Here is a 25,066-nt window from a genome sequence, read left to right on the forward strand (position 1 = left end):
AAGAAATACCTAGAACACTAGGGAAGAGAAAAGAGAAGTGCTCAGCAAACAGTGAGAACACAGGATGCTTTTCTTTGTGTATTTACATTTACATGAAATTTTCATTTCTCTGAACTCAGGCATGTAAGGTTTGCTAGATCAAGACATTAATTATAAACATTTTCCTTTATTAATTGGTGTTCTCCAGTATTTTTCTTGATCATATTAAATAAATTGGAGATATATATATATATATATGTATATATATATATATATATACCCACACATGCAAATACAGATAAAGAAACACATATATCTAGGTTTTCTTATATTTCATAAATTTTTATTTTAAAAATAAAATAAACGTGTTAGTTTATTTAACTAACATATTACTGTTTCTTGAATGAAAACAACTTTTACTCCTTTTAAAATAATGAAACAGTATTATATTTAGTCCTAAACATCTCAGAACATGGAAGGAAATTTACTCCTTTCAATCTACTTATTTGACTCATTCCCTTTAAGAAAACCTGTCATTCACTGATGACACGCTGTCTTTTGGGGGCCATGTTTCCCCTGAAAAAATAACTGGTAGCCTTTCTACTAAAAAATAACCTTTCTGAGTTTCTAAAGCATTTAAAAAAAAAATTCCAAAGATATCAAATATCCACAGAAGATTGAAAATGAAGTCTCTGACTTTCCCTTTGGGAAGTACAATTCTTCAGAAAAATATTTTCCTTAATATATATTTCTTTCTGAAAATCTACTCTTCTCTCTCTGAAGGTTAAATGAATTGGTTTATGTAAAATGAGACTTGAACTATTACCCCGTCTCAAACCAAACTTTCCTCTTGAGACTTGAAAAGTTTTGTTTACAGTAGGGAAATGTCTCTCTCTCTCTTTTCTCTCTCTTTCTCTCTGTCTTTTGGTGGTGGTGGTAGAGGGTGGTAAGGTGTTTCCTGATCTGGGCCATGACAGTAAACTTAGGAACTGTAAATACGTATGTCTGTACACACACACATATTTAAATGTACCAGGAAAGTGTGCATTGCTGCCTGCTGTGCAGTAAGCTGAGTGCATTGAGGGAGGTGGTCTTTGGGGCCGCAGTCGGGCAGTATTTGCTGAGATTACATTCCTTCCACAGTATCAACCCTGTGCTCTAGGACATAGTTACATATGAAAGTGTTTTAAAAGAAGTGATCATAATCAAAGATTTAACCTAAATTCTCCTAGTTCAGGGAGATCAAAAATTAAGTTGCACCAACTCTTTAATTCATTTCCGGGATCATTAGTAATGTAAAAGTAAATATAGCTTCCTAGAAAGCCTGAATTCCTAGAAGACCTAACTTTTCAGAAATTAGCTCAGTATTTCACAATTACTTGAATACAGAGTAACTCCATTTTTAGGAGGTGTTGGGAGACCATTCTGTTAGCTACCCAGAGTGAGCAGTAGTAAAGTCTTAAAAGATATGAATCCTATGTTGTGTGTGTTTGTTTGTTTTTTTTAACATGAAGAGTATTTTCCAAATTTGTATTTACTTTCTACCTTTCAACCATCTGTAGTCACTTCCAGCGTGTGAGGCCATGTCTCCTTTTCTTTATTGGTCTGTTGCCAGGTAAGTGATATAGCTGGTTGCCATTTTAACAGCCACATGAGGTCATGTCTGTTTCCATGCCAACAGATCCTCCTGGGAGACTATTTTCAGTAAAAGCCCGGAGGTGGTGACTCCTTTGCAGCTCCAGTGCTGCCAGCGCCTGGTGGAGCTCTGTAAACAGTGCCTGCTAGTGGTTTACAAATATGCAACTGACACAAGAGGATCGCTCTCAGGCATTGGTACTGATTGGGGTAATTCCAGGTACTTGTTTACATTCCCTAGACCCTGTGAGATTTATATAAAGTAACTCCGCAATGCAGCTTGCAATTCAAAGTCTCTTTTTGTTTCTATGGCCGGAGAGAAAGTGAAAGACTGAAACTTCATACATGCTGTAATCTACAAAATACTTTTAATTTGCATAATCTTTGCCTTTAAAGGACTGAACGAGGACAGCAGTTCATGAAGGTGACAGAAATAACCTACATGGAAATGAAATTATTTGGCTTATATACTTTTGCTTTCAAAAGCCATTTAAGAACCTCCAAAATGGTAATAAATTTAACTGTCCCCCCCCCCCCGATAGGGATGTTTCAAGATTTATCCTTTATCCCAATATAGTTGAGAAGATGCCTTTAGTTGAATTTTTATTGTTCAGTGTGCCTCCACTAGTCCCTTCATCACCAAACAAATCTGTGGGAGGTGAATTTTGTTAAGTTCCACTTAAAAATTGGATTTTTAAATAAATACTGTCCAGTTCAAATAGGTAGCTTTCCAAAAGTATGAAAATATTGTTTTTAAGTTGCAAAAATACACAAGAGTAAACAAGAAGTTCATTTTAGTACTTCTCAAGACAGACGTGATTCCCGTTAGAGTTAAAGGTGAGTGTGTGACTTCCAGTGTGTGTGGGTTGTAGTGCTGTCAGGACGGAAGAGAGTAAATGATGACTTTGAAAAACTAAGTGACAGTTAAGAGATAACAGGCCCTGCTAACAGTTGAATAGATGGTGAGGAAAATGGAGCTACCACAGCTTGGGTTTTGTTTTTGAAACATCTAAAACTTGATCTGTTTATGAAAAAGATCGCAGGAAACATAATGTAGCTAACTTTCTACAAAACTTACCAGCAACAGCTTGGAGTACTTTTCACAAAAAGTACTGAGAGGTGTATTTTTATTCTGTGTGTGTCTGGTATTCTGTCACTATACTGTTGCAGTACTTTTAACCTATTTTAACTCTTCCCCCTGCAAACAGAAGCTGACTGATCACAGAAATGGTAGCAGTAAAGTTAGTCATTAATATTAAAAATATGTAAATACCGAAGCTACATTCTACTGTGTAATTGTTTGACTGAAGTAAATTATTGAATAAGGCTTATATTACCTTCATTAATATTCCCATGTGGTTTAAAGAAAGATGTCCATCTTTAAGACATAACAACATAAAAATGAAGAGTTTCTAGTTAAGGAATGATACTCCAGGGCCATGGTCAGGAAAACTTTAAATTCCAGTCTAGGAAGGATGGTTTCAAACTGTTTAATATCACTCTCACAATTTCAAATTTCATAATGCATTTTCTGTTGAGGGATCTTGTAACTTTTGTGAGTGAGCAAAATAGGATGAGTCTTCTTCTGGAAGAAGAAATTATACCTTACAGTTGCTTCAGTCCTTTTTCTTTTCTTCCCCTTCTGGTGGTCAGAAGAAATATTCCTCATCTTGGAATCTGGAGTTCTGGACTTCTGATAAATGTATGACCCCCGTATAGTGATTAAAAGCATTTTAGGGGAAGGGAGGCCCAGTAAACACATCCTTCATTCCTACTCAGGTTCAGAACCATTTAAGAGAGAAATGGAGGAGTCAGTCAGATGATCATCAAAATATAGCTTCAAAATATACTGAGAAAAGCTATTGAGGGGCAGGGTGCAGATATGAGTCAAATCAGTTTTCCAGCATTGAATTCCAGAATTAAACATATCCATCCAGGTAAAGACAGAGCCTGATCAACTCAAACCTTCCACTAGGATTATCCCGTAAAGTCCAGTTCTGTTAGTGTTGGCAGGAGAGCAGTAAGAATGCATCCTTTCTGCAGATAGGCTGATCCAAAAAAAGAAAGGGGCGGAGTGAAGCATGCCTGGTTCTTTCTTTTAAACCTGCAGATCCGATAACTCACTTCTGGTCAGAGGCCAGAAAGTTTATACTGGTGGAAATTTTATTTGGAAACACAAGGAGGAGAGAGAAATAAACATGTCCTCCTACTATATAGCTGTTAAAACCCAAGTCAGTGTCACATTACTTTAAAGACATGGAAAAAGTGGCCATATTTTTCCCTTATAGATTTAGAAACCTATAGCATTTTACTTTATATCTAGGAATCAATTAATTTGATATTTGTCAATAGATTGATACACTTCATTTATGAATTATACTTAATGAAGTATAAATATATTAATAAATAAATGTAAATATCCCTAATATAAATAATGTACGAGGTATACCTAAATATTTTATGAGGACTTATAGATTTGGCTAATTTATCTGTAAAATTAAGAGAGAAGAAAATAGAGCTAACATCAGTCAGGTTCATGGACCATGTTTACCTTGAACCCAGATCTGCAGGTTGTTTCTTAAGAGGCTTTAAAGTGTATGTGGCACCTATTACATGAAGCAGAGTGGCCTTCAACCAAGCAGTCTCAGGGAAACAATAATTTAATAGGCACACCAGCTAAGAAGCCATTTCCCAGAGGTGGTGTGCTCGTAAGGAAGCAAACATAATTGATGTTTGCACCCAGATGGTCGTAACTGTACCTGTATCTGTATCGATAGCCGTGTCTCCAGGATTTTAGAGTTCTTGGGACCAGCTCAGTTTTCACTGTAACTAGACTCATTTGGGAAGTTTGGGGATCGTCAAACAGTTTTCAGTCTCCGGATCTCTGAGTTACTGTCTTTCATGGACTGAGCTTCCATATGAGCTCATTTCCATGGCTAAAAATATTTTCCAAATCGCCCAGTTAGGACTTCTGCCTTTGGTAATAAAGCACGAGGTATTTGGACAAATCCTCCTTCTGATGACAACAAGGAAAGCTGGACAAACTGCCAGACATGTGCTTGACAACATCAGAGCGTTAAAGCCAGGGACTTGTTAGTGAGTACTTGTTAGTACCGAGTACTGCTTCTAACAAACTCACGGGCTTAAGGAAAAGCAGCAGGGGTTCAGCCCCTGTCAGAGATCGGGATCTTGATAAACACCGTCAACTCCTACAAGTAACAATGTTTTGCAAAGCAAAAATCGACAGAATTACAAGGAAAAAGTGGACAAATCTACAACCATAGAGGGAGATTTTAATATATATTCCTCAAAAAATTAAAGAAAGAACATTTTAACAATATGATTAACAGACAACTGTCATATATTAACAATGAATTCAGTGGCCTCAGAATATAATACAACAAGCACACCAGTATTTTTTTTTTAATAAAAGTCAACTATATAGTGGAGTAATAGAACATATTTCAAGAATTTTCAGAAGATTGAAATCACGCAGAGTATTGTTTCTCATCACATGCCATTAAAGATAACAAAATATGACCAGAAAAATCCATCTGGTAATTTTGTAAGAAAACTTTATATGAAAATGTGAACAATTCCATGCTGATAAAATTGGTAATTTAGATTATTAAATTGACAAATCCCTGTGAAAACACATATACCAAAAATGACACAAAAAGATACAAAAAGTCCTAAATTGTCTTAACTATTGAAGAAACTGAATCATTAACTAAAAGCTTTTCTACAAAGACCACTCCAGGTTCAGAGGTCTGTGCCAGCTAATTCTATTAAACCCACCCAGAGAAGAGAGAAAAGGAGGGGACGTTGTCCAGCTTGTTACACGGGACTACCATACCTTTGATATGAAAACCTGACCAGGACATTATGACAAAGGATAATGACAGTTCAATCTCACTCCTGGACATAGATGCAAAAATCTTAAATAAAATATTAGCAAAATGAACCTGGAGACTTTAAGTAGGATAATGTATCACGACCAACTTTGTTAATCACATCACTTTAAGGGTACAGTAACATTAAAAAGTGATCGATGTAATTTTAGTAGAATAAAAGATAATTTAAAAATGTACAGATAAGTCACTTGATAGAATTCAATTTTCATTCATGCCTTAAAAAAAAGCTTACAAGCTAGATGCAAAAGGGAAATTCCTTAAGCTAATAAAGAATACAAAAATCCTATAACAAACATATACTTCACGGTGAAATGCTGAAGGCTTTCTTTTAAAGGTGAGAAACAAAATCAGATTGTCTCTCACTACCACTTGTATTTAGCATTGTGCTGGAGGTCCTAGCTGGTTCAAGGAAGCAAGCCAAAGAAGTAAAAGTCATTAGATTTGAGAGAAAGAACTAAAACTCATTACTAGTGGATATGATTGTGTTAATAAAATCTAAATAAATCTAGAGATGAATTACTAAGTAAATTTAATAATTTTGATGAAATCAAAGTTGAGATAAAATCAATTTCATTTTTCTATGAAAACAGGTTATGACTTTTTAGATACAATATCATTTCTCAATATCACCAAAGAATAACTAATACTTAGGAATAAATGTAACACAAGTATATAAGAACGTTTTGCAGGAAAATGTAAAAGATGGCAAGATATACCTTATTCATCATTGAACTCAATATTGTCAATATGTCAGTTCTTCTCAAATAGTTCTCTACATCTATAAATTCAATGTAATCCTCACATAAATCCCAACTACTATTTTTGGAGGGCACAGAATTTAACCAAAACTTGTTCTAACATTTATACAGAAAAGCAAGGGGCCAAGAATAGATAAGACATTTTTGACATAGTACAATACAGTAGTAGGGTATATTAACTATAGTGTACTGAGACTTATAATAAAGCTAGAGTAATTAAGACAGTATAATATTACCAAACAGATAGACAGATAGACCAATGGAACCATTCAGGAAGGTCATAAAAAGACCCAGGCATGTGTAGAGACTTGATTTATGACAAAAGGGGGACACTTAATTTGTAGCAAGTGGGAAAAAAGTTTGTTTAAATAAATGATTCTGGGGCAATTGGGTTTCCAAATAATAATAAAAACAGAAACTTGACTTTGCTGACATCATATACCAAATCATTTCCAAAGAATTGAATATACAGATGTGAAAGGCAGAACTGCAGATTTTAGAAGATAATATAGGAGAATGTTTTCAGGTTCCTGAGGTATGTAAAGATTATAAAATATCAGACTGAACGGTACAGATCATAAATGAAAAGATGAATTTTACTATATTAAAATTAAGAACATACATTCATCAGAAGACCCCATTAAGAAGGTGAAAAAGCAATCCACAGAATCGAAATAGATATTTGCAATCCATGTAACCTATAAAAGATGGTGATGCAGACTGTGTAAGAGGGCCTACAAATTTCTAAGAAGAAAATAGAACATTCTATCGAAAAATGGGGAAGATACTTAAAGAGGCCCTCTTCACAAAAGAGTTTTTTTTTTTTTTTTTTAAGTAGTAAACATTTGAAAAAAAATTTAAAGCTAGTAATCAGGGAAATGCAAAACCACAAAACCAGTGCATACCCATCCTGCAAACCAAGAGGTAATGAGGCTACAGAGTAACGGGAACTCTTAGACGGCTGGTGATAGTGAAAATTGATACCTTTTAGAAACAGTTTGCCATTACTTACTAAAGTTTACCATTTTCTCAGATATTCTATTCCTAGTAATTCTGAGCACAAACATGTGCCCATGTGCACCGAGACCATTATTAGAATGATCATAGTAGAATTTATTTATAATAGCTAAAAATTGGAAATAACCCAGATGTCTATTTATGGAAGAATGGACACATTTTTGGGTAATATTCAATCAATGGAATATCACACAGCATTGAAAATGAACAAACTGCATGCTTATGTAGCAACATGGATGAGTCTCAACCAGAAAGCTGAGCAAACGAAACCAGACCCAAAGGAATACATACTTCATTCCACTTACTTTGAAATTTAAAAACAGAGAAAACTAAATTATGTTGTTTATGGGATGTGTACTTGGGTAGTAAACAGGAAATAATTACCATGAAAGTCTGGATAGTGGGTCAGTTTATGGGGAAGAAGGATGCTGTTCTACAGGGCTCTGGGGTGCCAGGAATGTTCAGTCATTTAACCCGAGGACCAGTTATATAAATAATCATTTTATACTATTCGTTAAACTGGACATTTATGTTTTGTGCACTTTCTGAATGTGTGCTATACTTTACAATTAAAAAGTTTTAAAAATCAAGTTAAACATGGTAGCATTATGACCTTAGGCTGAGGTAGCTTGATACACCTGTCTCAGATCAGGCATGGTCTTGCTAATGAGGCTGATGTTCATAACACATAAATAATAATATTTCACCCATATGCACTGTTTCCTTGGGTCCGTACTCTGTGAGACAGGCATGGCAGAAACTGTCGGATTCTTTTCATCCATGTGAAAACTGAGCCCAAAGAGATTAAATATCTCATCCAAATCCACATTGCTAGCATATGACAAGAAGTGGGACTTTGAAACTAACACTCCCCCCCCAAATCAAAATTAAACCCACAATACGATGCACTAGCTTATTATAAAAAATGCAAAATCATAAATGTTGGTAAGAATATTGAGAAGTTAGAACCCTTGTGGAAGCTGGTTCAGAATATAAACTGGTGTGGCTGCTGTAGATAACAGTTGGGCAGTTCTTTTAAAAAGTTAAGTACAGAATTATCGTATGGCCCAGCAATTCCATTCCTATGTGTATACCCCACAGAACTGAAAACAAGGATTTAAACCAATACTTGTACCCCAATGTTCATAGCAACATGAATCACAGTAGTCAAAAGCTGGAAACCACTCAAGTGTCCATCAACAGATGAATGGATAAACAAAATGTGATACATACATACATACATACATACATACTACAGTGGGATGTTATTCAGCCTATATAAAAAGGAATGAAATCCTGCTACAACATGGATGAAAGCATGCTAAGTTAAATAAGCCAGACACAAAAGGACAAATATAGTATGATTCCACTTATATGAGATATCTAGAACAAATTCCTAGAGACAGAGAGTAGAATAGAGGTTACCAGGGACTGAGAGGAGGAGGAGGAAATTGGATTTACTGCTTAATGGGTACAGAGATTCTGTTTGAGATGTTGAAAACATTCTGGAACTAGATCGTGGTGATGGTTGCACAGCCACTGTGAATGTATTTAGTGCACCGAATTGCATACTTAAAAATGGTAAAAAATAGAAGTTTCATGTTATATTTATTTTACCACAACTTCTTAAAAATTAAAAAAAAAAAAACAGCACAAATATTGTGATGAGCTTTATTTACCTTGTGTTCTCCAAACCAAGGAGCTGAGTTTATTCTGGGGGGATCAGGGGTCCTGGTCTTCCTCCAGGAAGATCTCAAAGGTGAGTGTAGCTTAAGGTTCAAGGCCAGTTACTTACCAGTCTTGAAATTCTTCACATTCTAGGGATTCTCCATTCTCAGCAGTAAGCTGGTACATGGCAGACCACCCAGTTCTACATCCAGCAGGAGTTAGACACATGCATGGCTTGCATTTACAAGATGGGCATGTGAAGATGTGCACACCTAGTCTCAGGGATGAGGGGTGAGGGTCTGTGTGTGAAGCAGACAGGGTCGTCGAGGTGTTTCTCCTCGGTATGAGTTAGCTACAGGTTAGCTATTTTTGTACATCAGGAGTAAGCAAGAATGAAAATAAAGCTGTAAACGTCACGTTTTTGGTGCTTTACCACCAACTCTTTGATACAGTCTATAAATCCACTTTCTAGAGATAATCTTCCTGCTAAAAATATCAAATTGTGTTATATAACTTCATTGCAAGGAATATTTCAAAAATAATCCTCGATGTTCAGCTAGTGTGGGATCTCCCAAGAGATATTAGTGGTGATATTAAGGCAAATAATCCACTGTGTTTCCCTGTAATGCTTTAAAATATCCCACAGCACTTGCTTTAGGGAAGCAAAGTGTTTCGTCCAATGTGATTTAATATGCTTTTTTTTTAGTTCATACTGAATTTCTCCAAGTCTTAAGTAAGTTTCATTTTAGCCATTTCTGCTTCCATTATAAAGTTTAGGTTTGTGGGTGTATAATATTTTTCTACTTTCTAGGTTATTTTACACTTTATATTTCTGAAAAAAATTAGTATAATCATTGTACCCATTAGTTTTAAACTTGGGATTCATACACAGAAGACAATAGAGTTAGTACAGTGGCTGGGAGCACTGATTCCGCAGTCAGCCTGGCTGGATTTGAATCCTGGCTCTGCCGCTTAACCAGCTATGTGACCGTGTCAAGGCATTGGATTCCTGTTTATCTCTGATGTATTCATCTATAAAATTGAGCTGATAACGAAATCTACCATATAGAATTGTTTTGAGAACTAAATGAGTTCTTATACTAAATAACTAAATAATATTTGTAAAGCAATTAGGATGGTGCTGTAGCACACAGGAAAACACCATTTAAGTATAAAATAGTGTTAAGCAAAATAATGTAAGTTAGCTCTAACCCTGGACTCTGTACTTTTGTTGTTTCATCCATGAAAATGGAGATCTTTAGCTCAAAAGGCTATGGGAATATTATCATAATGTCAGTAGTAACTATTGCTTGGAAATTTCTCAACAGAAAGCTAGCAGAAGCTACTGTTTATCATAATGATCAATGTAATCAGAGTGCATTTTCAGTAGAAGAGTAACTCTCAACTAATACAGAATCACGGGTTTTGAAAAAATACCTCAGTTTCTTTTGCATCTTTGCCCTAGATAAGAAGGGTAGCTTTTTCATGGCAGAAGATGTCAGATCAATCATCATGACTCTGCTAGCTCTTGACATAATAATTAATCCATATAAATTACTCAAGTGATATTAAGAAAATAATTTATATAATCTGTGATGTGAGAAATCATTTGTTTCATTATTCATCACCCATTGTGTGACTTTGATTTAATTTGGTTTGTTGTAAGTTATTTTACTGCTTTATTAACTTAATGATTTAAGCAATTATTTATAGTTTGTGATATTAAGTAATAGATTTAGAGGATATTATCAGATAATTCATGATGAAATGATGTTTATGAATATTATGAATTCTGCCATTTTCATCTGAATGCTGCATGCAGTTCGATCATAATGAATTCACATTCTTCTACAAAATTCATAGAACACAGCTGTAAATGTCATGTTTCATTCCATAGAGGTCAGTAGTTACCAACATTACTTAACATAGAACAGGTAGCTAATAGCACCCTTGGCCCTCGATTTCTTCGTGCATCTATGGAAGTGTGACACTGTTGCTGGAAGATTCTAATGTCGAGAGAAGAAAATAAATGATTTGATGCTCTACCTTTGTCACCTTTTTCAAGATGAATTATAAATCTCATTCTGTTTCTGCTTCTGCTCTTGGAAATTTTTTTATAGATATCTTTGTCCCAACTTTCTGTCGTGTCCTTAACGTTACCAGGACTTAATGCTTTTAACAGTGATGCTTATTAGCATTTGCTCATGTGAATTTCCTTGATTATTTCTCTCTAGACATGTAGATTGGACCGGCCTAATGCTAATCAAAGGTTTTCCAGAGGAAAACATTATACAGGTGTACAGTCTTATTTGCAATTCTTAATTCTCAAAGCTCTGAAAACTAAAACTAGAGAAAATTAAATGAAAGCAATCCATTTATTGGCTCATCTGACCTGAGTTGACACAAAGTTGTTTATAGTCTTTATCCAATTTATTGTGACTCTTTCTACACTTCACTACAGAAACGTTAATGGTTTGTTTACAGAATGCTGCCCCAAGGCCCTTATGGAGATGTTATGTTATATATAGTGTATACATTATATTGTTCTAAAATCCACAAAATTCATATAGTCTGAAATACATTTGGCTGCAAAGGTTGCATGCACCCTGTAATTATGATTGTTTTTGGTATTCTATAATCATAAACACCTAGTAGTCTGAGAATATAAAAGTTATAATCTAGTTATGAATGTGAATCTTTAACTTTTTCCTTTAGATTACCTATAGTCATAATATATCAACGATATAGTATTAAATTGTAATCAGTGTTTCCAACATCCTTGAAATAAACAATTATTTTAATGTGGCTAGCTAGATTCTCATGTCACATATTTTTAAGAAATACTTGACTGGTTCTATACATTAATTACAGAGATTCATGGTGCATTCCAAATTTACATGAGTCATATAAACAGCCTCCTAGCCTGTGATTTCATGACTCTTTATGGGGTGTCTTGGGATACTGAGATCACACGTTGCATCTTCACTCAGCTCTTTGGGTGAGACTTTGTGACCCTTTCCCTGCCCCGTACTCCTCAATTCAGGAGAGGAACTCTTTTTATGTGAATTGCATTGTTAGAGGATCATTTCTCATGTAAGACATACAAGTTACTAACCACATAACAGTTCAGTGAGAGATGTTAATATTAATTTGTTTGTAAAAGTCTAATTTTTTTAACTATCATTTTTAGGTATTTACTACCAGGAAGTACACAATTCTTCATGAGAACACCAACCTACAACTTGAAATACAGTTCACCCGGAATGGCTCGCTCCAGTGTTTTGTTTACATCCCGATATGGCCATTTGTGAAACAGAAGGGAAGATCGCCATGGGTTATGCATAATAGCAATTCATTTTTTCCCCAAGTTAACACTGCAAAGACAGTGACCATTAAGTGCTGTTTTATGTATATATGACATATATATGTGTGTGTGTGTGTGAAAAAATATACACACATGCACTCAAATAACATATATTTATTATAATATATGAAAGAAGAATTAGCAGAAAACTGGATATAAGATTTAACCTTTCTGAAAATGTAATAAACCATGTTAAAATTGTTTACACAAATATGTGAATGTCTAGAATTTGCTAGGTTTGTAAGTAATACCTTCCTACTAGAAATGTTATTTTTGCTGCAGAGTATATAAAACAAAATTGATCTTGAAGATCCCATTACAATGTTAAATTATTTTCTAGATAACACATCTTTTGACTTAAAAAAGCATTACTAGTAAATTACCTTATTAATTTCCTTATATATTGTAGCCATTTAAAATTAAAAAAAAATTAGAAGCTTGATGATAGAATTAAGTATAAAACGGGTTCGTCATTACTGTAGCACACTGCAAAGGACTATAACAACCCCAACCTGATTCTCCAACATTTTTATTCCTCTGTGTGGAAACTTAGCTACTCTTGATCATGTATATTTGCAGTAAGGCTCTAGTGAGATCATATTATGATCTAAAATGGAAGACAATCCAGTGAGTTAAAAATAAACTTACTAGCTTGTATTTTTACTTTTCATTAGGAGTCACATAAAGGAACAGAAAATGATGGTAATGACAAAATCTTTCCATGTGATTTTTGTATCTCCTGCCACTCTTAACACTCACTTTTATTTGGCAAGTGTATCTCTGATGGGTATATACGGTCAAATACAATTTCTTCTGTTCTTCAGAAGTAGAAGAGCTGACATTTTAAACTTAGTTTGATGTTACAGAATAACGTGTCACACTTACTAGGTCTCTCAATGCTGAGACCAACTCACATTTCAAAGTCTAATACAGCGTTTCCATATTGCATCATAAAAAATAATCTAAATTATTGCAAGTAGAAGATTCTGATCACTAGATATTATTAGTCATGGATGTGCCCTTGAGAATTTAAAAAAATCAGAATAGAGTATGAAGTTTTCTACTTGTCCAAAGTTATTATGCATAAGTTTCATAGCAGTCGACTTCTTTTTCTTGCTTACAGTTTCAAAAACGAGTGAGCTTTCAGTTTTCCATACAAATATAAAACAGCACATGGAGATCCTTAGAAACTGCAGTATTCACCCTTTAGAAGTTTACTTGAACGTCTCCCAATAGTTTTATTTTCTCACAGATGCTAATTATTTGCAAAATTCATGGATCTTTTGCCTCCTTTTACTTTCCTGAGCTATTTCCAGTAAATCAAGAAATGGTCCCAAAGCAGAAGGAGAACTGGGAGAGGCAAACTGGCCTGGTTTAATTCCCAAGCTGGATAACTGGCAACCCAAAGCTGTAAGTTAGATGTATTTTGCTTTTAAAGCCATGTTCTGAAGCTGTATTAGGATAAAAGAGGTTTTTCCCCCAAATTGTGGCTAGCTACTTGATTGTTTATGATTGCCTAACATCCGTATTCTAATGGATGCTTTTCCTTACTAATTGCAACTCAAGGAAAAGTTTGTTACTGTCTTTGTGGAAAAAGAAGATAAGGGTGTCTGGATGAAGGAAGTTGCAGCATAGCTCTGAGTGTTTATCACTCCAACTGGTGAATTCCTAAATATGTTTAGAATTTTTTACGATAAATAATGCAAAAGTTGGGATAGTCACAAAATTATTATAAGACTGATCAGCAAGTAGGCCTTGTCATGGAGCAATTTTAGTCATTTTTCTTTTAAATTCATGGTTCATTCATGAATGAGACACGGTTTCAAGTGTCTGGTGTGTGATATCAACCCAGTTTGTTGGCCACTCTCTTGCATTAGCTTAAATCAGAAGGGTTACTTAATTTTGCTAGAGTGGGCGCTTTGGAAATTCTGTCCTTAGTTGTACAAGAGTGAAATTTTTATTTAAAACAGAAAAAGAATGTCCAACATATCTTTCCCGAGGGGAAAAAAAAGTACCGAGTAGAGAGTAAATTTAATTGTATGAAGCTACCCAACTAACTGATGAGCAAATTTCATTTCTCTAGCTACTTACGTCTGGCTTTTTTTGAGTACCAGAATTTTATTGCCCTCATTTGCCCATTCATCCTGATCTAGTCTGATATGATGAAGTTGTGAATAAAAGCCCTCATTACTTATATATACTAGCTGGTGTGCTGTGGACCAAGCTTGGGGTAGTGCTCATTCCCTAGTGAGAGACTGAGAAGAGAAGATACAGTAATAAAGTGTGGGCATCTCCAGAGGCCGTAGAAATGTTTTAGAGGTATAAAATATTCCTTAGTTTTTGTTATAAATTTTTTATTCATGGAGTTAAAACACATCAGTAGTAATGATAGCCTGGGCCTGACTTGCTCTTCTAGGAGAGAAAATAACTTTCTCTGAGGAAGTCCAGAAGCTCTCCAGTCTCACCAGGAGACTTTAATAAGGAATTGGCTTCCTTGATGATGAAAGCATGTTTTCATTCTGTTATAAAAAAATACATCCCTGCTCATTCTGTAAACCTAATGCTGTCCAGAACTGTGATTGGAATGATGTCCAAAATTGTATCAAAAGCAACCTTTTAATGTTAAATGATTATTTATTAACATAGTATGAGATTGCAAATTAGTTTCCATTTTAATAACCCTGCATTGTAATAGTTACCATTTGCTTTATGTAATCTGTTGAAGGAGCTATTGTGATTCATATCATGATTATTAGCAATAATTTTTTTTAACCTTGCACTTGTGAAAATAAAGTTGCAACAGGGTCAAATATGGAAATGGTAGTGGTAACCTCTGTCAGTGACAAAGATCTACACGAATGTTTTCATATTTCTAAATTAGGTCTAAATACACACTGTCTGCTAATTCTTTCCCCCAAAACTAAAGTGAGCCAAACTCAAGCAAAAACCTCCAACCTTCCTTTCACCTAATGTTTACACACAGCTAGATGATAGTGGCTTCTGGACATCAGGGAAAGGATTTCTTTCTAATTTTTCTTTTTAAATTGGAAAGTATATGATTATAGAATTTTGTTATCTAACTCAAAATTCCACATATTTTTAATATAAAGTAATCTAAATGCTTTCTTCTTTAGCATGTTAAAGCCATTCCATTAAAAAAATTCTCTTTAAATCTAAACATCCACATTACTTGACCTTATCAAAAGTACCAAAAAATTGATAGCTGCATAAATTCTATTATTTCTAGTTTTCTATGAAGCACAGATTCATTCTTAAATATATATTCTTTAAAAAATGATAGCAAATACCTTGAGAAGAGTGATGAAAAATACCTTCGTTTTCCGTTCTGTAATGCTGTTTTACATTTTGAGTCTTAACTGTACTTGGTTCTACGGTTTAAACAGTAAGTGTAAGTACCATTAGTTGTGTTCCTGTGAGCTGGTGATTTTGGAAAATTTGCTTTTCTCTTTAAATGAAAAAATTTTAGCTTTCAAGAACTGAAATTTAGTTATGTAAATATTTTGGCTAATGCTACTTATAAATAAATCAAAATTTTGGAAGTGTATTCATGAACAAAATTTGATTCCTTACATTGTTTTTTTTTCTTTTTTTTTTTTAAACTTTAAGTTCCATTTGAAGTTTTGACCTTTGAATGGACAAAGTCAAGAAAAGAGAAATCCTGCCTTTTAAACAATGGTTTATGGTGGTGTATTTTTGCCTCAGCATCAATAAAACTTAGATAAAATGTGTTATTGGATGAAGTTCAGTTTTTCTGCTGAGATTTTTTAAGAACAAGGTTGAAGTTTCAATGCCTACAAACATTAATTGTCTGGATCCATATGAACCAAGATACGTGGCTACAAATAACAGTCTTGCAACCAAAAATTGATATTTTAAAACTTACTGCATACTTTGAGATTGCTGCCCCTTTTTTAGTGTTTTTTGTTTTCTGTTTTGCTTTATCATGAGTGGGTATATGGTATATTGAAGGAAAACTATTCAGGTAACACATTCTGCAGTAACTGAGCTGTATTACCTAAAAAGAGTTACATAAACTTTTATTTCATCCCTACCTGTTAACTTGAAAACTATTGGTAAATCATAATTCAATAAACTAAAATCTTATAAACTAGTAAGAAGACTTACCTTACAAAAGTAGTCAGATAATGCTGATTCTTCTCTTCCAAAGGCTAAAAATGACAGTTCTTGGTCCTGAGATGGTTGGTTAGTACAATAACTGTAGTACACGCCACAATGTTGAATATTAATAGATTTGCTGAAGATTCTGGGTTTGAAGATTAGCTTGGAAGCAATACACTTGCTACCATGAATCATGACTTAAATTATCCCCATGTGTTTTACTGCTTGTGTATGAATGCAAATGTTGTTACAGAAAATATGCTTGAAATGTCAACACGATGTGCAATTAGTATTGCATTGTCATGCTTCAGCATGTGATACCTGTACGGTGATGTTATTTCAATTACTCAGATATGTTACTATAATAAAAATGTTTAACATAAGAAAGTTACAATATGTCATCAGATGGTTATTTCTGTTACACACACACACACACACACACACACGATGTTCTTAGAAGAGAATGGCTCTCAATCTTTCAAGGTGATGAAATGTATTTTCACAGTAATTTTCTTCTGCTGTACAGACAGCAGTAGCACTATGGAGATAATTTTACCTGCCATTAAAGTCAGGTCAAGTAAACAAAATTGGAGTCAGTTCCTCTCTTAGTTAGCTGGAAGGCAGACTGTTCTAAAATTTAGAAATGACACTTTCGTATCTTTCTAGTGTCACTGATTATAACAACAGCATTACTAATCTGAATAGAACTATGCCAGCATTTCAGCTATGATGTTAGTTTTTTTCAGGAATTTGTAATTTTATCTTTATTAAAACATCATGCTAAACCTCAATAGAAAGCATAGTCTAGTCTTAATGCCATTCAACCATTGTTCTATAAGGTGATTATATATATATAAAGAAATTAGAATAGTTTTTCTTTAAAGAAAGGAAGCACCTTGAATGAAAATTCAGTCATATGATAGGAACTCTAATGCATGTATACATTATTTTTTGGAGGTGACAATCAAATGATATACATATTAACTTTTTAAATGTATTTTTAAAATTTTGTTATTAGTTTTATGAAGTAAAAATATATAGAAGATTTAAGTGCTGAATTTTTTTCAGTGACAGGTAAAAATGAGGCCAATTGGGATAGTTTGGTATCTCCTTATTTTATCAAATAATTTGTAAGACAAATATATATTAGATGATGGGAAATCTTTTAAAATTATAAAAATAAAATATTCTGATATAACCTCAAGTGTTAGAAAACTTCATGTAGTGCCTTAAAACAAAATGAACATTTAGCTTTTTCACAGAAAGTAAGATAATAGATCTTTAATTTGGAGAGAGTTATCTCTTAATGATTTTTCATGTAAGTACAGAATGTGGTGACAAAAATGTCCATCACCGTGGTCAGATAAATGTGGAAAACATTGAGTGTATAAATTGGAATGTGTTTCTTCCTACTTTCAGGACCTCTTCTAAGGTATTCTGAGATGCTCTGAGAGTCCCTCACAAGGGACTAGAGCATGTACCAGTTCCTAAACTAATTTTACTATTGCATCTTTTATTGAAATGCATCTCCCAGAACTAGTCTTCTATTGACTGAACTTCAGGAAACACCCGAGTAAACCAGTTCACTCACTAATAACATGATCAAGGCATTCAGCTCATCATTTATTTATTAAGTGCACACTGGTGGTATAATTATGAATACTGACAAATCTAGTGCAAGACTTTACTTGCACTTGTCGCTTGAGAGTGTGGTCATTTCCGGAGGAATAGCTGAACAAGAGTTTCAGCAGGGATGGCTTGATCCAGGAAAGATGGCCGTAGATAGGCTTAATGGTAGACAGGAGTTATGTTAGACATTTGAAACATAATTGTGATATGCAAAGTTATGTAAAATGCTTAAGATGTGGTCAGGATGTGGCTCAAGCCCTTCTGAGAAATATTAATGATGTATTGGGTCTGGCATGATAAAAGTTTGTCTTTAACGACAGTCTGACGTCACCCATCAGCAGATAAGAGCTTTGTGTTAACACACAACATATCTAAAAGCACTTGCCGGCCATCTGAAAGATTCTTCTTATACAAACGAAAAGGCCTGTTTGTGGCTGACAAACTTCCTTCAAAGCTGGAATTTATTAAAATTATGCTGTACTTGAGAGAGACAAAATTTATTGAGCCAGTTTTCTCAGTGTTTTAAGTTTGCCTTAAGCTGTATGTTAAACGTGTGGGAAGCCTTAAGAAGTTTCACTTTTCAGTTCTGTTTTGCCCCTTATGAAATATTGCCACATTAATCTCCTTTTAAAAATATAGGAAATATACTACTGTTCACTATATTTAGGGACTTATATACTGAATAGCACTATAATGGCCTAAACTGAACTATTTTATACAGTTAGCAAAAATACTGAAATTTTGGCTTGGAAAGTAGTGTCTAGACTGGTGTACAGAAGTGACCCCATTTTTATAACTTTATAGTAAGACAGCCTTCAATATTTGATATAGTAATAGAAGCATACAGTGAAAATAAGCAAATTCTAAATCTTGTCCTGTCTGAAAACACGTGCAGGTAGGCATAAACTCTTTAATTATTAAATTGACGCTGCTGCGACAAAAACCTTCAAGGATGACAACAAATCTATATAAATTTAGCCAAGCTCTGTTCTATTATAGATATGCTGTTTCTAGTGTTAGAATAAGATAACATGAAAAAGGTCAAGAAACATAATAAAATTTGTTTTTTTAAAACTGCAGATTGCTGTTAGCAATTAAAACAATATGTCATCATGTTTATAATATATCTGATTTAGGGGAAAATATATGCCGGTGTATACGAGAAATTTGAAACCTAAATACAATCTGAGAAAATACCATTTCAGCATATTACCTCATTTTCATTAAAATGTTAAAAATGTGGATTCAGAGAATCACTTAGTCCTTAGGCTAAAAATAGGTAGATCATCAAAAACCTAATATCATTTTGACTCAGATTGGTATTTGTTCAGTAAATGTTCTATATCGTGATGTGATGTGCAAAGGAAAACTTAAGTTTGTGGAAGACAACGAAGGGATTTTTTAAAAATAAACAAATTTAGCTAATTCCATTATGTTTTTGACTCTTCCCAAACTGAAGCAATAGTCTTGTTGTCATGAAATACTTACTCCTCGTAAAGAATAGGTACCTTCCTCAGAAGTTAGCTTGATTTTGTGTTTTAGCCTCAGGCTTCTCAGCCAACGTTTACTTATATTTGCTTTTTGAAAATTTTTTTCTGATCTTTGCCTATTTTGGTTGTTTTAACTAAAGCACTGAGTTCTTCTCATAAATGTATAGGAAGGGCAAAGACAGATTCCACGTCTGCATTATTATTTACACTTTTGGATTAATATTTTTCTTCAGCATTTTGGTCCACATAGTGTCCTGTTTCTCTGAGCAGCAGGTAAATGTTTACACTTTTCTAAGTTCTGTGGCTACTCAGGACCTCCTGAGAATGGGTATCCCCATAAACCATGCGAAACCCACTTCTAGACCTGAAATGTTCCATCATTGATCTTGCTCGAAATTTCCACAGCAATTTGCAGATCTGACCTAGGCATTTAGTTATTAAATAGGCTTTGGGAAAATAAAGCTCCTTACAAAGGCTGGAGTCTGTTATCTTCCTTGGCTTAATATCCCTCATCTGCTTTCTTGTTTACTTTTCTTATGTAACAGAACATACACAGGAAATGGAAGCAGATGGTGTGATTTCCCATCCTGATTCTGCTGTGAACTACCTGGGTGGGACAGGGTCTTCGTTTCCTAAAAATTAATACGAACTTTGTCTACGTGAGAATTTTGTTGTGAGGAAAAGAGGAAGCACTAGCCTCTGTAGTAAAGTATTGTAATTTCCTCCTTGCATGTAAGAAATCTCATCAGTGATCAGAAGACTTCTCTTTGTGATTGTGAGTCTGTTGGGGTATCACTGGGTGTCAGTTTCTGTAAGAAGGGAACTAAGGAACTTGTTGCCAGGTGGTAAACATCTTCATCCAGTCTATAAAAAAAATTTTCATGCACCCACGCAATTCAGTGTCAAGGTCACAAAGTAAGTTAAAAGTTACTTACACAGCCAGAACTTTTGGATGAACAAAACCAAAAGCCCTAGATTTTTTTTATTCCCAATAAAGTAAGATGCTGGTTGAAAGTGTGAGCCTCAGATGTCAGATGATCCAGGTTTCAATGACCATGAGCCTCAGTTTCTTCGTGGTGAAATAGGGCCTTCCCCATAGTGTTGTGGGGGAACTAATCGGGATGTTTTACACGAAGTTCTGAGCCTGGCACATACCTCCCAATAAATGTTCCTTGCTTTTATTTTCATGTGATGCCTTTCTCCACCATCCCAGAGAAACACAATTCTGTTGAGATATTTTAGGACTGAGCGATTCCCCAAACAAATATGGTGCTCTGGCTCACATTCCAGGTTCTCCCATCACAAATTTGCCAGCCTTGCTATTTAGTTCATTCTTCCTCTTGTAGCAGGTCAGTTTTGGACACAGGAACAATGTGGTTGCTCAATTCCCAGAAAGTTCCTCTAGCCGTCAAGATCTTTGAATGCGTTGAATACTAGGGAAAATTGTGCAATCTGTAAGGAACAGTCTTAAGTATTTGCTCTTAAGAAATGCTTAGTATAAACATCACAGTATTGCCATATACATGCCTCTTCCAAAACAAGAAGGAGTAGAGGAAAATTGTAATAAATGAAAAGTTTTATTGGCTGCTCCTGGTTTTACTCAATAGGGTTTGATAAATGCCGTTAGTGCCACACATGGCACTGGGTCTACTGCCTACCAAGCACTGCTAAGCAGAGCTCTGGGGTATACAGAGCTCATGTTCTGGGTGGGGAGATACATCATCTCTGCTAGATAATACCAACGAGGACAGGGGTGTGATGGAGATGTGAGGGGTTTGTGGCTGAAGAGCAGAACTGTGAGCATCCTATGTGGGAGAACTGGAAATAGTGTCACAAGAGAGGAGTGGAGTTAGGTCTGGATATGTGAGCTGGGTTTCAACAGCAAAAGAGAGGGCTCCAGACACAGGGAGAATCAGAGGTGAGACGGCCTGACTCGCGCGGGGAGCCAAGCAGCTCAGTGTGGCTCAGTCTGGGTTGGGATGTTGAGTGGATGGAGAGGGGTAGGTTAGGACCAAATTGTGAAATCCTTAGATGTCATGCTCAAGAGTTCCAATTTCACCCTTTACACAGTGGGATCAATGGGCATTTAGAAAATCAGGTAGTAAGGAGATGAGTGTCTGAGTTTCACAGAGTTGGCTCTGTTGGCCCAGTGTTGACCCAGAGGAAGACCGGGTGTGGTGGCAGGAAAGTAGCTGGGACCCCATGACTGGAGTGCAGGCTGGTTGGGATGGGAATCTCAGGTGGGGTGGAGGTGACCCAGATTCAAGAGGCATTTCTGAGGAGGAATCCTTCTGACTTTCGGCCCTATTTTGTTTGAGGAATGAAGGAGAAAAGTCGGGGAATTTTCTACTTTTTTCATTTCATTTTTCATGGTTGTGAAAAATGTAGTGTGAAAATGTGATGGTGGGTTTGACATGCAGGCTAAAGTTGCTCCTTTCAAGCCTGCTTCCCTTGGCTGTGACATGTAGTTTCATTCTGACAACCGCGTATCAAGCTGCATGTCAGGGGCTGTGCTGGATTCCAGAGAAACAAATGATTAATAAGACAACACACTCACTTTCCACGAGCGCCAATTCTAGTACAGGGAAAAGTCATCTAAACAAAGAATTACAATGAAACGTAATAAGGATAAAGAACAGAGGGATGTGTCAGGAATTCTATGAGATGTTCTATTCCTGTTAGCACGGAACGCCTCCAAGCTATGAGGACCTAGATCTGGTTCCCAGGTGGAATGGTCCATGTAGGTAGGCATTCAGATATAATGAGTAATTTGCTTAACGGGAAACAGATTGATGTCCAATATTTGGATTATAAATGGGAGTATATAGTAGAAAGAGGCAGAAAACAGTTAAACTTAGTCTTCAGGGAGTATTCCTGGATTTTCAAAAGTTTCATCTCAGCCCCAATGATGAGAGGTGTGTAGGGCAGTTGCTGGGAGGCGGGACTCAGGAGCAAAACTGCAGAATTTGAATCCCAGCCCCACCAGCTCCTAACCGTCTGATCTTGAGTACGTTCCCTAATATCCTTCTTCTCATTTTCCTTACCTGTAAAGTGGGGAATAATAATGGCACTATCCATAGGGTGGTGATGAGGACAGATTTGCGCATTTCTGAAGTCATCAGTGAGCGAGATGAAGTCTTATTTTCATTCCTTATGATGGAGAACCTTCAAAATAACGGCACCAAGGGTCAGGTTTTTATTTTATTAAGTAAATACGTTATTGATTTGGTGCCGTTTTGAAAGTTATTTTTATTATGTGGTTTCACAGTGGATTCTGATTATGTGTTGTATTTAAAACTGCTTCCCATGTATCTTCAACTTAACGACTTGCAACAGTGAAAATTGCATTTCCATTGATTGTTCTTGGCGGTGCGATCCTCTTTCTTTCTGTGTTACTGATATGATGCTCTTCCTGCTCTTCTGTCAATAATATTAGCGACTATCTTTCTTCACCAGATAGTCTATTCTGAGGTTTAAATGATAGAGAGGCAACCCTTGCTGCTTTAACGATTATATCTTTGCTAATACCTTTTCATCTAAGATATGCTTTTGTTATTGGTTTTCATTTTGAAGGAAATACATGGAAAAAATTTATTTAAAAGACACTGTTTCTGCCCTCAGCGTCTGGTACTGTTTATCAACTGCTCAGCTCTGCTGTCACTGTGAGTGACATGGTGAGAGCTATTTAACTGAACTATCGCTCAATTAGTCTCTTTCCATTATTTATATGTAATCATTATATAATTAATATTATATTTTTTTCAGTCAAATAGTCACCTTGAGGTATCGTATCTTCAAGCCGGTCTTGGCGCAGAGGCAGAACTGGAACACTGATCAATCAGACCTGCCCTGGAGAGCACCCCCACCCAGTGAGCCGCTCAGAACAGGAGCTCGAGCTGCCAGACCGCGCGCTGGGAGTTCATTTCAGTGCCTTTGACATCTGTGAGCGGCAGGAGATTGATGCTTTAGAAGTTAAGTTTTCCTGTCTGGGAGATAGGAGGTCCCGCTCTAAGGTTTTAAACAGCGTTAACAGTTGTTTCCTGAGGTTATTTCTCTGAACTCATGGGTAGGTCTTCCAAGGGAAAGGAAAACTGCAAAGTCTCTGAGTCCTGCCGTCCAGAATGAGTGTAACCCAACGAGCACATGAGGGTCTTGGTTTCTGGAACATCATTCTCAAGTCTTTGTCAAAAAAGCGTTTGCTTACATATTTCATGTCTTACATCATTCATGCAACTGATCACCCACCTTTTCTAGTCTCATATTTAAAACACAAAAGCACACTTGGTGCAAAAATACAACATTCACTTTGGTTGAGCGTATTTTGGTAAGCCAAATTTCCCAAAGGTTCCTCAGCTCTATTTGACTCACACAGAGAACTGGTTAAAAGTACGAGTGGAGTGCCTTTCTGAAAAGATTCTTGATTTGGAAGGGAGGAAATGATGTCGTGAACAGTTTCTATTCTGACGTTAAACTGCTATATATTGTTTGAATTATAAGTGAAGTGAAGAGCAAGGAAAAGATGCCTGTTGGTTTCAAGATTCTACACTTGATTTAGTAGTATTTTCACTTGTACAATGTTAGTATGTAATGACTTCCCTTGAGAGTTTATTCAGTGTTTATTTTTGTTGCAATTAGGAAAATTTTTTTTGCTAATTGGTTAATTATACCTCAGTTGTCATTGATCGAAGGGAAAGATCTTCTTTTGGGCATGTCCTTTGGCATTTCTAGTGGTGTGCTGGTAAATATTTAGATATCAGTCCCCCAGACACAAACACACACACACAGAAAAACAAAACCCTGACTTATATTGTTTGCCAATTTCTGTAGTGTAAATACTCCCACTAGGACAGATTTCTAATATCAAAATCATGTCACTGAACACAGAGTTGGAAAGTTACGTGCACAGTTAGCTCTTGCAAGTTGGGACCAGTTGGCTCCAGCAAACCACCAGTTCTGATTTTAAAACTGGTAATCATACAAGTGTTTTGCTTTGTTTTTTTTTAACCAATTATTTGCACTATTGCTACAAATGTTTACCCAGTAAATTTTCTTTTCAAGTAGATTATAATTCATTTCTGCAAATTTGTAAATAGATCGAGCACTTAGGAGACTGCAAATACTTCCACCTCTCAGTGAATCTGACTTTCAAATCTGAATTCTTAAATAATTGGGGCCCTCCTATTCACTTTCTTTGGTACTTTGTTTATTACAAAGTGAAATTTCCTGGGAGTGTGTAAATGAAAACGTTTGAGTGTGTGCTCCAACTGGCTTTTAATTCATGTCAGTTTTAGAAACTCAGAAATATTTAAAGTAGTTCTAGCTGTTCTAAGGTTAGCAATTAGCACTTCAATTTGTGCAAATGGCACTGAAAATCCCGTATCAAAACAGACTGTTTCGCTTAACAAGAAAACCTGTAAAAGAGTTTAAAAAAAAATCAGTGGCAATCAATTTGAACAGTACTACTTTTTCACC

General features: G+C 35.5%; 1 protein-coding gene across 6 annotated transcripts in view; it reads left to right on the plus strand.

The window, feature by feature from the left end:
- The window catches only part of TTLL7 (tubulin tyrosine ligase like 7), a 127,297-nt gene extending 110,428 nt beyond the window's left edge, over nt 1-16,869 (plus strand). For all 6 annotated transcript variants that reach the window (XM_074376143.1, XM_074376147.1, XM_074376144.1 and 3 more), the window contains 2 exons: nt 1,661-1,834; nt 12,162-16,869. In XM_074376143.1, coding sequence (XP_074232244.1) covers nt 1,661-1,834; nt 12,162-12,282 — 295 coding nt within the window. In that variant the 3' untranslated portion in view covers nt 12,283-16,869. The remainder of the gene's footprint in view (nt 1-1,660; nt 1,835-12,161) is intronic.
- The last annotated feature ends 8,197 nt before the right edge of the window (nt 16,870-25,066 follow it).

Source organism: Camelus bactrianus, chromosome 13 (assembly GCF_048773025.1).
Source record: "Camelus bactrianus isolate YW-2024 breed Bactrian camel chromosome 13, ASM4877302v1, whole genome shotgun sequence".
Taxonomy (NCBI): domain Eukaryota; kingdom Metazoa; phylum Chordata; class Mammalia; order Artiodactyla; family Camelidae; genus Camelus; species Camelus bactrianus.